General features: G+C 39.7%; 1 protein-coding gene across 1 annotated transcript in view; it reads right to left on the reverse strand.

Annotated features, from left to right (window-relative positions):
• The window catches only part of BMPER (BMP binding endothelial regulator), a 191,487-nt gene that overhangs the window by 146,451 nt on the left and 28,739 nt on the right, over window positions 1-16,297 (reverse strand). Inside the window, exons 4-6 of the mRNA XM_077809237.1 lie at window positions 5,212-5,294; window positions 3,412-3,502; window positions 2,376-2,458 (exon numbers count right to left, since the gene is read on the reverse strand). Of these exons, the coding sequence (XP_077665363.1) occupies window positions 2,376-2,458; window positions 3,412-3,502; window positions 5,212-5,294 (257 nt within the window). The remainder of the gene's footprint in view (window positions 1-2,375; window positions 2,459-3,411; window positions 3,503-5,211; window positions 5,295-16,297) is intronic.

Genomic DNA, 16,297 nt, shown 5'->3' on the forward strand with positions numbered 1-16,297 from the left:
CTCTCCTCATAGAGAAACTGTTCCATATGACTAATCATTTTTGTTGTCCTTCTCTGTATTTTTAACATTTCTACTATATCCTTTTTTTGAGATGGTGCAACCAGAACTGCATACAGTATTCCAGGTGTGTATGTACCATGGATGTATATAGTGGCATTATGATATTTAGTGTCTTATTATCTATCCATTTCCTAATAGTTCCTAACAGTCTAATAGCTTTTTTGACTGCTGCTGCACATTGAGCAGATGTTTTTAGAGAGCTAACCACGATGATTCCAAGGTCTCCTTCTTGAGTGGCAACAGCAAATTGAGACTCCATCATTTTGTATGTATAGTTGGGATTATGTTTCCCAATGTGCATTACTTTGCATTTATCAACATAGACTGTCATCTGCCATTTTGTTGCCCAGTCACAAGAGATCCTTTTGTAGCTCTTTGCAGTCTGCCAGGGACTTAACTATCTTGAGTAGTTTTGTATCATCTGCAAACTTGCCACCTCACTCTTTATCCCTTTTTCTAGATCATTTATGACTACAGTGAACAGTACAGGTCCCAGTACAGATCCTTGGGGGATTCAGCTATTTACCCTCTCCATTATGAAATTTGACCATTTATACCTACCCTTTGTTTCCTGTCTTTTAACCAGTTACTGATCCATGAGAAGTCCTTCTTTCTTATCCATGACTGATTACTTTGTGTAAGGGCCTTTGGTGACGGACCTTGTTAAAGGCTTTCTGAAAGTCCAAGTACATTATATCCACTGGATTGCTCGTCTGCATGTTTGATGACATCCTCAAATAATTCTAATAGATTTGTGAAAAATGATTTCCCTTCCAAAAGCAGTGTTGACTCTTCCCCATTATATTACGTTCATCTAAGTCTGATAACTCTGTTCTTCACTTTAGTCTCAACCAATTTTGCCTGGTACTGACATTAGGTTTACTGGACTGTAATTACCTTTTTTTAAAAATTGGCATTGCATTAGCTAGCCATCAGTCATCTGGTTCAGAGGCTGATTTAAGTAACCGGTTACACACCACGCTTAGTAGTTCTGCAATTTCATATTGGAGTTCCTTCAGAACTTTTGGGTGTGTACCATCTGGTGACTTATTACTCTTTAATTTATCAATTTGTTCCCAAACCTCGTTAAGGAGGTATATAATCTCATCATGACAAGGATGCAATTGCTAATCTCCATATACACAATTGCAAGACAAGGACAAGATCCAGGATATGCCCTTTCATAAACGTCAAGATCAAAATCCCTCTGGGGTAGCCCCAAGAAGAGCAGTTGGACATGGGTCTCCTGGCTTCTAGACTTAAGTTCTAATCCTTTCTCTGACACTGACTTGCTGTGTGATGCAGGGCAAGCCACTTAAATTCTACACCTTACTTTCCCCATGTTAAATGGGGTAATGACACTCACCCCCTTTGTAAGCCACTTTCAGGCCCACAAATAAAAAGCACTATATAAAAGTTAACTGTTTATAAGATGTCAGTCAACATATAGGAGAATTATCTGCATAAACACTATGGACAATAAGGATGAACTAGAAAAAAGTTTAGTCATTTCAGTGAGGGATCCAGTGGGATAGTAGGACAGTCGTTACAACTTGGGAAGTTTGAAGGTAACTCTATTCTGGGGCTTTACACTGTAGGTGGACACTCTCAGAGGACTTTCTCTGTAATGGGACAATTCCTAGGATGCTAAAAGCACAACCATACATTATTCCTTGCCCTCAGAAGGCTTATGCTGAGCCAGTTAGTTCACTGGTGAGAGCTGTGCCAACACAAAACCAACAGAATCATACAGTCAGGTCTACAAAAGGCAACCAAAGACAGGTGCCATGCCCATATTTTAATCATGGTGGTGAGGACTTTATTAGCCATCCACCTTTCATTAAGCAACATAACCCACAGGATAAGTTTATGCCCCTTGCCATATGATTCTGATATGAAATCCCATGCAAAATCAGTAGGACACATACAACAGATGTTGGCCAATAGATGTCATATGAAAATCCTGTCTACTGTTGTCTTATCTCTCTATAACCCGATCTCAACAAGAAACAAAAAGCTCTCACTCAGAACCAGCCTCCCTTCTGGACCATCAAATCCCCAGTTCCCAAATACATTGCTCTACCGTCTCAACTACACATAGCCATGAAAAGTATGCCAGCTTGGGAATGGAAGTAGTGCTATAGAAAGCAATTGCATAGTGAAATCTTCTAATAAAGCTTGACCTCCAACAATAAGAGGAGAGAAGAGTGTGCATTAGTGTTGCCTCCCCTATAAATATTTTGCAAGTTATGACAATAATAATATGCCTTTTGAAGACTGTAATGTTAGTTACAATATCACAGAGAAATACTTACAATACAAGAACACTTGGTGCATTTGTTTCCTTCCGGCTGAAATTCCTTCCCTTCATGGTAATGTCTACCTTCAAATATACAACCTGAAAAGCAGACTTTGGGTAAGTGTGACTTAGATTGGGACACTTTGTTACATGATTGTACTGTAGAATTATGGGGAAAGGAATTACTTTATCCTTTCAGTGATATGCATCCAACAATAAAATGTGCATTGCAGTGCAGTAACCTGTGTAAGCCTTGGGAGCCCTAAAAAGTTAGTTTGGTGCCAGGATGGAGGAGGAAGCGCTTTCATGGATTTACATAGAAAATTTCTTTCATGGCAGATACTTTGTGCCACATTGTGCCAGGACTCCCATTTTAATCAACTTCTGTTTACAGAAGATTTTACTTTTTTAGCAAGGTGCTTGTCCACATTAAATTTGGATAGAAATAATAAAAAATTAAACATACCAAGCCAATTATACCACTAGAGCAGCAATGGTCTCCTAGTTATATAGTCCTGTAAAAACTAATATGACAGAACAACCCTCCAAACTATCTCCTTCCTTTATTGCCTTGTCATATCATATGTTAGGCCTAAATAATCCCCTGCACACTCAACATAATCCCCATGTTCCTACTCCCAAAACAACCCCCTTCCTATCAATGCTGTGACATGTGACTCCTGGCCCCTCTCCATTCGCCTTCTATACATTCATCCCTAAAACATGAACCCCAGCCAGACCCTGCACAGCTGCCAAAACCTCTGGAATACCTCACACATGAAAAACCAGACAAGCTTAAACTGTTTAAACTCTTTCTTATACTATATCCCTCCCCTACTCCACAGCATTAAAAAATGTGTCCCAATATGGGTGTTAAAAAATATATATATCTATTCACTCTATTCCTTATGTCATTCAATACATTCTATTTTACTGGTCCACATTTCAGTAACTTCCTTCCTAATCTCTCCGTTATAGTGGATACTTACCAAACCCTAATAACTAGAAATATTGAGCACAGATGGAAGAGTAGAATCCCTAGGAAATCTTACCTGGACAAGTGGGGCAACACAGTCCCGGCAGCTCAGAAGGGTTTTTGCAATGGACAACACACTGCATTTCAGATTCTGTTACCACTCCTTCCTGAAACGGAACAAACCAAACCAAACACTATAATAAGGAGCAAAACTGGATGTACAATTAATGACATGATATATGCTGTATAGCAAAACCTTTTCAAATCCCTCTTTCTTTCTGTATCTGCAGGTCACTAATAGGATTCAGATTAATCCACACTCAAAAGAGCACTTGAATCTCCCTGACAACAAACATGAGATTTGTCCTATAATGCGTCAGGTAAGAAACCAAGAACCTTCTTAGGAAAAGGAATTCTGCTTTATCAGGGGTCCCCACCCATAGGAAACTTGGAAATAATCTGCCATGCAGCTTTGATGTAAACAGAACAGACACAAAGCATTCCCTACACTCTCCCCTCAGAGAAAAAGGGCTTAGAAAAGAGATTAAAGCATCTCATTCTGTAGATGAGAGCCTGTTATCTAAGATGCACCTCCTGATAGGTACTAGTAAATTATCATTTCCTACACTTCTTGTTGAAGAAGCCAAAGTCCTGCTGAATGAATCTGGGCAAGAGTATCTGGATGCAAAGTCTATCTTTTGTGAACACAGGAAACCTAATTTTCAAAACTTGAGCACATCGGGTAAATAGGATTATCCAATTTTGCATTTTGGACATTCAGACTGGCACTTAGACAAGTAGGTACTCATTTCACATGCCCAGCACTGATCAGACTATCCAAATGTAAGCTTTGAACATCTTATTATAAAGAAAATGTATGGTTATATGCTATGTTGCTCTTGTTTAATTGCAGCCCATAACATTCTCAATCTATGCACATTTAAAAACTGGGCATGCTTTCCTTTTACTTTTCCTCTCTAAAGAGGTTTTGTGGACACAGCCAGTTTTAGATGCCCATGAAAATCATTAATGCAGCAGGCGGGCCTTTGCAAAAAAGGAGCTAGTATCTGACTACCTGGTGCCAAAAGGTACCCAAAAAGATCCCTTTGAATATTTCCAGTCCCCTTCAAAATATTTGTGCAGAGTATTTAAACTTGGGCATCCACCTTATTTCTAAAGGCAGTACTGACATCAATGTTGGGTCCGAAGAAAATGCAGCTCTTAGTAAAGGGTTTTTAGCAGAACTTTGTATTTTTACCCCCGAAAGATCGTGATCACATCCATTTGTGTGGACAAACCTAGAGACTGCAGAAACATCAATTTGTCAGTTACCTGGCTTGTGTACACAAATGCAATGTGTGCGTCTGCAGATGAATACTCTTGTGGATTTTATTGGTGCAACTCAGGAAGGCTATCAGAAATGCAGCCCACTATGTCGACAAATCAGTAGCTCAGGGAAAACAAATGGGTTGTTTGTTAGATTATTTTAATTAGTATTCCAGATTGGTGTGTCTCTCACAAACAGGTGCACACTCATATTTTGTTAAAAGTCTAATGATTGCTGAGAAAAGCTAAATAATTCCAGTGTTCAGGCTAGCCCTCCATCCTTAGCTCATCCAGGTATGTTTTAGATTAGAATCTCAGTATTTAAGATAAGTAACTTTGTTGTTCTGAATGTTGCACTATAGCTGGTCACAACTGGATGAGTTAAGGACAAAGCAGCAGCCTTAACTCTGAACATGATCTCTTGTTTTTCTTGACTTAAGAAACTGAAGATTTTAAATATATTGTTTGGATTTAATACAAAAGATTCAGACTTTCACGAGAGAAAGCAAACAATTCTGCATTTGTTAACTTCATGACTTCCAGCCCTTACCTGACACTGATATGCAATACATGGATTAGCTGGGGCTTGCCATTTTATGGAGCTGTTGTAGTTGTTTCCTTCAAAAGTGCAACCTAGAGAAACAGAGAAGCAGGACAGTCTCTTACTTGATGATCACATGATGTTCTGGAAGGGAATTGGTAGGTTTTAATAGACAGATTTTCAAGCTCAAGCTGCAGAAAAGGTTCGTATAAGGAGGACAGAGCTCAAGGCCTACTGAGAAGATCTCCCCAAGTCCAGCCAGTCGTCCACGTATGGATACATTGTGGTGTCTCTCTTCCTGAGCTATGCTATGAGTACTTTGGTAAACACCCTTGGGGTGGCTGAGAGACAAAGGGGACAAATAAAGTATATTTTGATAATGTTCTTGGCCCACCATGAATCTTAGTATGTCCTGTGTGATAGGATTATAGCTATGTTGAAGAATGCATCTTGAAGACTGAAAGATGGGAACCAGCCCCTTGATTCCAGAGTGGGGATTACTGATGCCAGAGTAGCCTTCCTGAATTGCAACTTCTTTATGAGGTGTCTTAAGCCACATCTACGCTGCAGGCCTATGTCGGTATAACTACCAAGGGTGTGAAAAATCAATACCCCTGAGTGACATAATTATACCAACCTTAACTGCCCCCTCTGTGTAGACAGCACTATGTCAGTGGGACAGCTTCTCCCATCAACATAGCTACTGCATCTCAGGGAGGTGAATTAACTATGCCAATGGGAGAGCTCTCTCCCATCAGCATACCAATGTCTTCACTTAAGCCCTACAGCAGTGAGGCTGCATTGGTGCAGCTGTGCCAATGCAGAGTTTTAAGAGTAGACCTACCCTTAGAACCAGGATCGGTTGCCACCCTCCCTTTTCCTTAAGGATAAGAAGGCATCTTCTATAGAAGCCTTTCCACTGATACTGAGGGTGAACCTTCTCAACAGCCTGGAAAGAAAATAGCAAGAAGACCTTTTGTTATAAGAGAACCTAATGAAAAGGTATAGGGAAGGGTGATTGGGAGTAGTTGGTGTCTGGAAATGGACAGATAAAACTGGCATGTTTTTAAGACCACTAGTTTAGGAATTGGCTGTAGTAATTGAAGATATCTCTTTAAAAAAAAGTATATGTAAGGATCTTGGAAGCAATATTTTGTAAGAGTTAAAACCTATAAATAGTTCCATCTTCTAGTTCATAAATCAACAAGTAACCTAATTTAGAATTTACAATGCACAGATTGGCCAGTGTAAAGATGGTAACAATATCATGGGCAGGAGTTTAGCAATGTTCCCAAGGAGATGCAAAGAGGACCAGGTTAAAACATTAGCGTCACCTTAAATGACAGAACCATATAAAGATAATACCCTTGTGCATGGCATCACAAACCTGGGTAATGTGGACTGCTGTCACAGTTAAAGGGTCATATTATCAGTTGGTGTAAATCAGCATAGTTCCATTAGCATCAATGAAGCTATGGTAGTTTAAACTAGCTGAGGATCTGGTCTATAAAATCACTAACCATGGAAGAGATGTGGATCCAGGGCAAAGAAGCTCAAGTCTTGGTCTCAAGAATCCAAGCAATGAAGAATGCCAAGAGGATGGACTTGTTTTCCTCGTAAATGTGGAGGTTTAAAGTCAAATAAAGAGAAGTCTTTAACTATCAGTCCCCTTCATAATTTTAATCCAGGCAATTATTTTACTCAGATGAAAAGTGAAAAAAAAATAACTCAAGAGGCATAATCTTTTTTAAAAAATTAAAAATAGAAAACTAAGCATACATAGGGAATCTAAACAGCATGTTTTCCCTCAAAAAGTCATGAGCATATGGAATTAGTTTCTAGGAGAGGCCGCTGGAGTAAATGGCATAAAATGGATTTAAGAGACAACTGAGAAGTCTTTCTGGAGGAGCAAAGGATGTTAGGATATAGCAAAATAGAAGCCGGGTGGCGGCGGGGGGGAGGAATGGTCAATGTCACTCAAAAATTGAACAGGCTTGTAGGATCAAACAGCCTTTTCCTGTTTGTTAAAGATCATATGCTTTTTTAAGAGAATCCCTTAAAGCACTTATCCATCCAGTCTTCTGCTGCTTCCCTGCAGTAGTGCTAGTGTAGAACAAGCTGGAAGCTATGGCAATACAGAAATGACAGGTCTTTTTATGAAAATAGGGGCCCATCACAATACTGATTCTCACTGGTCAGTTGCCTCAGAGGGGGACTTTTATATGAAATATACAGGATTGCTGGGGGCTGGGGAAGGTCTCTTCAAACATACACTTTTTTAAAGCAGATCTGTATGGATAAGGCCTGATCCAAAGCCACTGAAGTCAATGGAAAGACTCCCAAAGAGCTGTGGAAAAGCCTTAGCAGGACAGCAAAAAAGGAATATACAGAGACAATAAAATGAAAGAAATTACGTTACATAACAGGCATAGATTATCTGTGCCCTTCCTCCTCAAATTCCACAAAAGTGGTTATTTATAAATTTGGGAAATTTGTTCTTCTTTTCAAAAACTTTCAGCAGTAAAACCTGGGATTCTTAAGATTGCCAGTACTATGGGTGGGAGCTGTTCTGTTTTCTGATAAATCTATTTCATGTGGGTATTTCATGAGGCAATCACCCATTCTCAGAAATACCAGGCAAAATAGAGCGATTTGAATAACTGATTTAACTATAATTTCAAATAATTTGATTTTTATTTATTTATTGTTTAAATCACTGATTTAAATCAGGGTTGGAGTTTTGTAAAGCTAATGTTAAAGTTTTAGCTATGGCATTTTTAGATTAACATTTATAATGCATTACGTTATAAATACTCCTCTTTAAAATGTCACTACTGGTACAGTCTCTTATTTGTCTTCCATAAAACTGTGATAGGCAAAAAACACAATATTGCAACTTAAGGCCCTGATGCTTCAATCACTTAAGCGGATAAGAAACTCTGCTCATGTGAAAGGGACTCAGATGAATAGTCCCATTGTTTTAAAGTTAACATGTGCATAAGTGTGTGCAGCATCTGGGACTAAAATTGTATTTTTTATTTAAAATGTCTTCGTGACATAAAACCTTTGTCACTTCAAAATAAATTGCCTAGTGTTAACAATGAGAACTTATTGAGACTCAACACATTAACATTGTTATTCTGAACTGTGTTGTACACAGAGGCCAACATTTTCAAAATAGGAGCCTAAAGTTAGGCTCCTAAAACCATAATTTGCCACCTAAAGGTGGGATTTTCAAAAGTACTTAAGTCATTTAGCATTTCAGCCTTCTTGACTTCTGGAAGTTCAATATGGGCACAGTTCTACATATTGCTGAGCACTCTGGTCCCCATTCACGAAATCACTTAAGCATGTACTTGATTTCAAGCACTGCAATGGAACCATTCACATCCTGCAAGTTAAAGACCAAAGACAGAGTGCTCAGCACCTTTCACAATGAAGCTCTATATCAGAATGTGTGACTAGCTGCAGTATAACTCCGGCTATTTGCTTATCAGTTTTATATGTGTGTGTGTGTTGTATGTACAGTTAATGAGACTCTGGAATGATCTTTTTCTTTATGGATGAGCATTTTAAACATATAACTTCTTAGTAGAAAAATATTTCTGTGCAAAATCTGAAAACAAATTAGGAAATTAATACAGGTAATGGCTAAAATTTTAGCAATTTTAAATTAAGACTCCCTTTGATTTCAGTGGGGCTAGGATTTCACCCTCAGTCTTTTTCTCACCTAGGAACCCAAGTGACAAATACTACTCCTATTTCAGTACATATCTGCAAACAAACCAGTAAATAATTTTATTTGGATTTAATCCTAGTTTGTTTTGATTTGACTACTCCACATTGCAGAACAGTGGACAGAGTTCATGTGTCAGTGATGAGAGGTGAGATGCAGACAGAGGTTTCAGTTGACCAGAATTTTGTAAGTGAAAGAGGCAAGGAGCCAACAAAGGAGGGTTGACATGGTCAGAGTATTGAGAAGATAGGATTGTTTTAGCTGCTGAATGTTGGAAAGATTTGAAGATGGGATAAAATCATTAAGGCTGGAGAGAAAGTAGTTACAATAGCCCAGGTGAGATATTCATATTCTTTTGACCTGAGGCATGCCCCTTTGCCCATAGTTGTGTCCTTTGTACTTCCCAAAACTGCACCCATAACACATTCTTCAAAACTAACAGAAAACAGACTACATACCAGCTAGTGTTCCAGACCCTTACTTTCAATACATACATCTTCCAGCTGACACTGCAAACAAAAAGCAGGGCCTTTTGAATCCACTTAATCATACTATGGAAGTTTGAGACTCTCCTGAAATCAGCTGAGTAAAACCCTTTCTGCTTCAATAAGCTTATTCATCCAGGTAGAATTCTGCCTACTACATGATTGAACACACACTATATTTAGCTCAGAAAGTAGCAATTTCTGAATATGTGCAATGTTATCAGTGAAGGTATTGCTTTCTCTTCTACACAATCACACACCATGATGGAATCCCTCTTTAAGATCCTAAAAGAATAATTCTCACCAGGAAACCCCATTAAGTCAACTTTTGCTAACCATTTATTATTTGAAGAGGGGAGGAAACCATGTATAAAAATCTAGGAACACCAGAGCTCAACTTAAATATTCAGTTTAAGTATTTAAATACTTAGTTACTTCAGATTAAATACATACTCAGAGGACAGCATAAAGGACCAGACTAGACTGATTTCAATGGAACGATGCTGATTTACCCAGTTAAGATTCTGACCTAATTTACAGTCCCTTCTACTTCTTCTCTTAGAAATGCTGGTATATTATTAATGTAAAATATTAACTTTCCGTTATCTGTGGTTTTGTTCCTATAAGCTACCTGGGTCCAAATTGTTCAGATAAGTCTTGGATAAGCATACAAGCTTTGAGTTGCTTATCTGAACCAAACCAAACCACTGAATCTTTTGAAGTTGGTCCATTGTGGTCTATTAAGTGAAAACTACTCAATAGCTGCTAAAGTAACCTGATAAAGCCAAACTGATAAGGACCGAAATCTAGACTATCTACATAATAAATGGAGGCAATATAGCTAAATTACCGCTTGTAATTTCAGTTATTACAGCTTCAGTTATTTCCTGGCCAGAGCCAGAAGTATAAACCAGAAGCAGAGCCAGGGATCAATACCAGAGAGACAGCAGCCAAATTTTAGAACGATAGGGTCAACTGGAGTCAGAAGCCAGAGGGGAGCTGGGCTTAGAACAAGGGCAAGCACTGCTGCAGGCATGGTAGAAGTTAAGCAGCCACTGGTGTGCTGTGGGGGCCGGGCTTATATAAGCATGGTTGCTAAACTAGCAGCCAGTCAGAGCTGTGGCCACTCTGTCAGTTCCAAGGCAGTGTAGCTGGGCTAACTGGTTGCCTAGCAGCAAAGTTAATCAGGGAGCAGGTCAGTATCTGGTCTGGGACCTGACAACTCTACATCTGGGAATGAGCCTCTCAGCCTGGGTCCACAGACTTGTATTGGTAGCCCTAGCATGCTAAAAACAGATGTATAGACATTGTCACTCATGCTAGAGCGTGAACTCTCAAGCCAACCCACCCCAGCCCCCCAGGCTTGAAAGCCCGAGCTCCAGTCCGGAGTCACAATGTCTACACAGCTATTTTTAGCCTGGTAGCTTGAGCTCCACTAACGCGAGTATGTGGACCGAGGCTGGGAAGCCCTCTCCCAGATACAGACATACCCTGTGTGGGTTGGCATGCTTATTTTGGAATGAGAGTGCCCTATTTTGAAATAACTTAGATCAATTTTTTACAGTTTTCCATTTAAATAAAGAATCGGGCGCTTTTATTCCAAGAGAAGCATGTTCTCACACAGATTTGAACAGATATAATTAAAGATGTGAATTACAACCGATTGAGTTATTTCTGTTCCATTTTACTGTGGAGACAAACTGGACAGTCAGTAAGGCACTCATCATCCCACTCCCAATAAGAATTTGAATGGAACTTTTTTCCTCCTGCTCCCCAGCAGCACGTGACAGTAGTACTCCAAAGAGAAAAAATGGGCGGGAAAAGATGGACTAGCATACTAAGGCAGTGTCCTCGAAAGTTCATTAAAAATAGGACTTTATTACTCAATTTGACAGTGCCCAACAAGATTCCAGCAGGAATTTGTGCTTATTTAAGGCTAATGGGAATTCGATAGACAAGTCATTTCCCATAGTCCCAGGAGAAAATATCAGATTAACATACTGTAGGTTGGCTCCATGTCCCCCATTTCTAAAGCATCCTACTTCTCCTATTTTTCTTTTTTCCCCTCCCCTTCTATTTAAAAAGTAACCTCTCTATTGGCATGAAAAATAAACATCAGGATAAAGAAAACAGTCATAAGACAGGTTTTATTTATTTTTTTGATAAATTATTCCTCAGGGAAAAGCCCAGACAAACTAGCACAGAAATATCAGATCAAGCCAAAAACCCCTTGCAAATTCAACTGTATGTCACTGACATTAAACCTGTCGGCCAAGTTAAGAGAACTGCAAATCCCATATGTGGATATTATTAAATCTATTTTCACATATTTCATAACGTTAAAGAGTCACTGACACCTCCTGGCAAATGCTGAAATCCTACGTAGAGAAAATTCTGCATAAGTAATGTAGCTAGTATTCCTCTTCTGTTTTTTATTTATGTGCAAAAAACATGTTTCTTAGAGGCTCATTTGTTTCTGCTGCTTATACCTCACTTGGTGTGATATCTACATGAAGAGCAGAGAGCCTGTGCAATGTCCTCCACACCATTTACACCCGACATTAAAGAGACAAATCCAGCTCCCTCCTGCATAGCCACAGAGTCCCTTTTTGCAGCTGAAACAGTGCAGTTCCATTGCATGCAGAATGTGGACACGGAGGAGCCACATACGGGGTAAATAGCATAGCATAACAGCATCTGGGTGTGGCGCCAGCACATGGGTGGGATGGGGTTAGGGATTTAATCTACATAAATCCCTCACTATTCCACCTCCTCCTATTCCTCATAGATTACTACGCCCCGTAGTAATCTATGAAGGCTACCTCAGCCCACCATGCATATATCCAACTCCGAACCCAGCCACCAGTGTGGGGTAACGGAGGATTTGGCTTAAGAATGCTCTGAGATCATATTTACCCCTAGTGCAGAGGACCACAACATTTCAATTTGAATTGGGGCTGCATGAGGGCCACTGATAAAGAGCCCTCTGCAGCCCTGTGTGTCAAGGAGTAGTTCTCCGCACTAGCCCTGCATAGTACAACGTGCATGGCAATGATGAGGGTGGGTCAGCAGAGAGACCATGGGATCTGCGTTACATGGCCCCACAACATTGCCCAAGAAGCTCAGTGATGTTACAGCTGCTACCATAGTGAAAGTGGACATAACAGAGATATAGGTCTGCCCTCTGCCCCCATTCTCTCGGCAGCTGAAATTCACTTTCGCAGATGCCCTGTATTTCACCTGTATGTGGGGTCAAATGAATTCCACTCTTTTATGATCCGACATGAACACAGTAAAACAACAAAATGTGTGATTAGAGCTCCAATAGTTCCTGAACTTGTACAGTCTCTAAACAATGGAGAATTTCACAGTTCATACAGTATGGGCTGCAATAGCGAAGCACAAAAAAATGAGATCTATCCACATGCAAAGATTGTAAGAGTCTTACCACAAAAGTATCGCGAGGTCCCAGAGCTCGGGCTCCAGCTCAAACTCAAATATCTACAAAGCAATTTGACAGACCTGCAGCCCAAGCCCCATGAATCCAAGTCAGCTGACCTGAGCCAGCCATGGGTGTTTAATTGCTGTGTAGACCTACCCACAGCAGCCAGAACCAGATGCTTCAGAAGAAGGTGTAAAAACACCACAGTAGGCAGATGTAGGATAATCTGCCCACCCCCTTCACTCTCCTACCCACAACTGTTAGGACTCATTCTAATATTTAATAGTTACAGACCACCTTAAGCCCTGAATTATGGAATTTAATATTCCTTCCAAAAATTTTGTTTTCGTGAATTATAACTCTAGATATTTTGATATTCGAGAAGGCTTGCAGTGTCATTGTCTGCGCTATAATCCAGTTCTTGTGGCAAATAGGATTATTCTTAATGAATATCAATGGAGCATATATGTCACAAACACTTAAATCATTACCAAATATTTATAAAATTAACCATCAACAGTGATCAAGTGCAGGACAGAACAAATTGCATATAAAGAAAAGTAAAAGCACCAGTCTCAGCCTAGAATAACTTAAAACATAATTAGCGTAACAAACCCCCTTTACCCTCCCAGCTACTACTCTTTGCATGGCACTCTCATAGCCGTCCAGGGGAGATGCACATTAGCAGGAACAAAAAGCGGAGTATGGCTCACAGTTATAGTACCCCCATCTTAACCATCTCCGATCCACTAATAACAAACTCTTATTCAGAGAGCAAATAATTTATTTTTAGAAATGGAGAGAGCCCCAAATTAAAATGACATCTTTCCAGGTAAATACGAAAAATCCGCCAAATCCATTTCTATAATCCTCAGTGACCTCATATGTTTTCATTAAATGTATTGAATAAAATGAGAGAAGAGAAAAGGCACTTCCCCCCCAACCCCCAATGCTACAGTGACAGGACATACTGGACTGGGATTCAGGCTGAAAACCACTGTTCTATGGTAACAAGAACCTTTCGCAGACCCCTTACACATAATCTGCGGACCGCCCCCACCACCACCACTACCACCAGGGTCCAGAGGCTGAAAACCACTGGTTTTAGGGTAATATATTGTTTTTATCTCAGCAGCTTTCACCTGCTACTAATTTTCTTTCTCTTTGCATAGGCAGGTAAGGTTTTTGTTGACGTTTCAGCGAAAGCAGAGAAGAACTGCTAGAAGACATTTAAATATCACACAAAAGTGTGCAATTAGTAGCAAGGGATCACTGCTCAGTATGCAGCTAGAAGAAGGAAAAATTCTCCCTCAATGTTTTGAATTCATATTATTTGTGTGTGCATAGGTATGCAGCAGAGTGCTCAGCTTGATGCACAATCAAATGCATAAAATCCCATTTTAAACTGCTGTGGTGACATGGACTACACAACTGGAAGTATTACAGCCCCCAAATCCAATCACGAGGTGGCCTCCCACATAATAAAACAAAACATCCAGATTTCCTGCCTATTTTTATGGTCATCACAAATTGTCTGAAGCTGGCTTCTTGTTTCATACACAAAGCCAATTTTGAAATTGTACTCCCTACCTTTTGTTCATGATATTATAGACACCTATATATTTTAAATGACAATAGCCAACCGTCCATTTCTCCATAAGGTTGGGAAACTGGCATTAACAAAGAATATTACAAGGGAAATGAGTAACAACCCCCATGTTTCAGTTGGCCAACACTTTTCATTATAAAAGATTCTGGTGACTTTTTGAGAAACTTTAACACCACTATTGTTTGCACCAGACCTTTGAAATTAGGCATGGAGAAATCCACTGGGCTCAAGAAGTGCCTTTTCTTTGTCCCAGGAAATGTTGTTCAGGTTTAACTGAGATATAAACTGTTAAAAATCATCATTTCACTTCTCTTGCTTGAGTTGCTCAGGAACTTTTTTTTTTTTTTTTTGGGGGGGGGGGGGGCTTAAACAGCCTACCAAAACAATATCTGAATACAAATATTCTGAGGCCATGTCCCATGCTGCCCCCAAAGCAGGGGTACATCCTGGGAGCTGTAGAGGAAGAGAGAGGGAAGTGGGATCCCCAACTTCCACCCAGACACATTACATGGCCCGAAAAGATCACACACCCCTTTGGGGGCCACCACATGGGACAGGAGCTCCCCCCAGCTTCCTGGGTGGAGGGCAAGAGAGACAAAGCAAGAAACCAGGCTCCCCACAAAGACACGTCCCAGAGGCTTATTTCCTCCCCTGCCCCCACCCCCCATCCCCCAAACAGGCAGAAGAGCCTTTATTTGCTTCCAGCTAATCCAGTTAGTTCTGTAGCTCAAGCAGTGCTGAAGGTTCAGGATTCAAACCTTGTTGATGATGTATGCTGTGGGGGGTCACTCCAATTTTACACAGTAGGGGTTACCTTTTTTAAAAACTTTTAAAATACTAAGAAATTACAATATATTATGTTATTTAAGTGTCAAAGCCAAGCTCTCAAGAGATAGGAAATTCCAGAATTTAAGGTCCCCCTTACAAACATAATTCTTCCCCTTGTGCATATGCATTATGATCAAGTTTTAAATTACATACTACTTTTTTCACCGAACCACTGCCTTATTCATTACACAGAAAAGACCCACAAGGAGGGAAAAATCAAGGTTCCATGGGCAACCTTACATTTTGTACTTCCTAACTTTTGAGTCCTTGAATTCATAACCTTAATTTTTTCATAATTTCATATGCAAGAAAGCAACCATCTATACATCTGGTATGAACATGGGGAATGGATTTCCAATCAGTTCAAAACATAGTTTAGGAACTTTATGCTGCAAAGCTAAAGCAAAATATAATTTATAGTTCGTGTCGATGAAACTTGTAACTATAAATTCATACGTTTTTAGGAAACATTTTAATTTCAGTGTCATTTTAAGGTGTGCCTCTCCCTTTCCTTGGCTTAAAAAAAAGTGTCAAAGTTTTAGACAAATCTATGAATTTGGGTTTGCCAGGCATGTTCAGAAATCTAAACTGGACCACAGAAGCAAAGCATAAATAGATCAGCCATCATATGTCTTTAGTCATCCAGGAAAAATACATATCCATCATGTCTCTTCTGCCTGAATTATAGAGTAGTCTGTTTTCCTGCCATTATATTTTTTCCGGCAGGGTGGTAGAATGTTTGCATTGGGGTTTGGATTTAGAATTCCCCAGCAATTTATTCTACCTCACTTCCCTCCCAAAGTCACCCCGACCACCCCTGGGGAATAAAAAAGATAAATTAAAAAAAAAAGAGAGAGAAAGTAAAAGCTGGCTGAATCGGAAATTCTTTACTTCATCAGCTGAGTACTACTGAGCAGTCTCTCAACAGTTTTACCATGTTTTATGGCACATTACCTCACTGTGTCACTATTAAAAAAAAAGACACTTTCTACTGA

This window comes from Eretmochelys imbricata, chromosome 2, assembly GCF_965152235.1.
Source record: "Eretmochelys imbricata isolate rEreImb1 chromosome 2, rEreImb1.hap1, whole genome shotgun sequence".
NCBI classification, from domain to species: domain Eukaryota; kingdom Metazoa; phylum Chordata; order Testudines; family Cheloniidae; genus Eretmochelys; species Eretmochelys imbricata.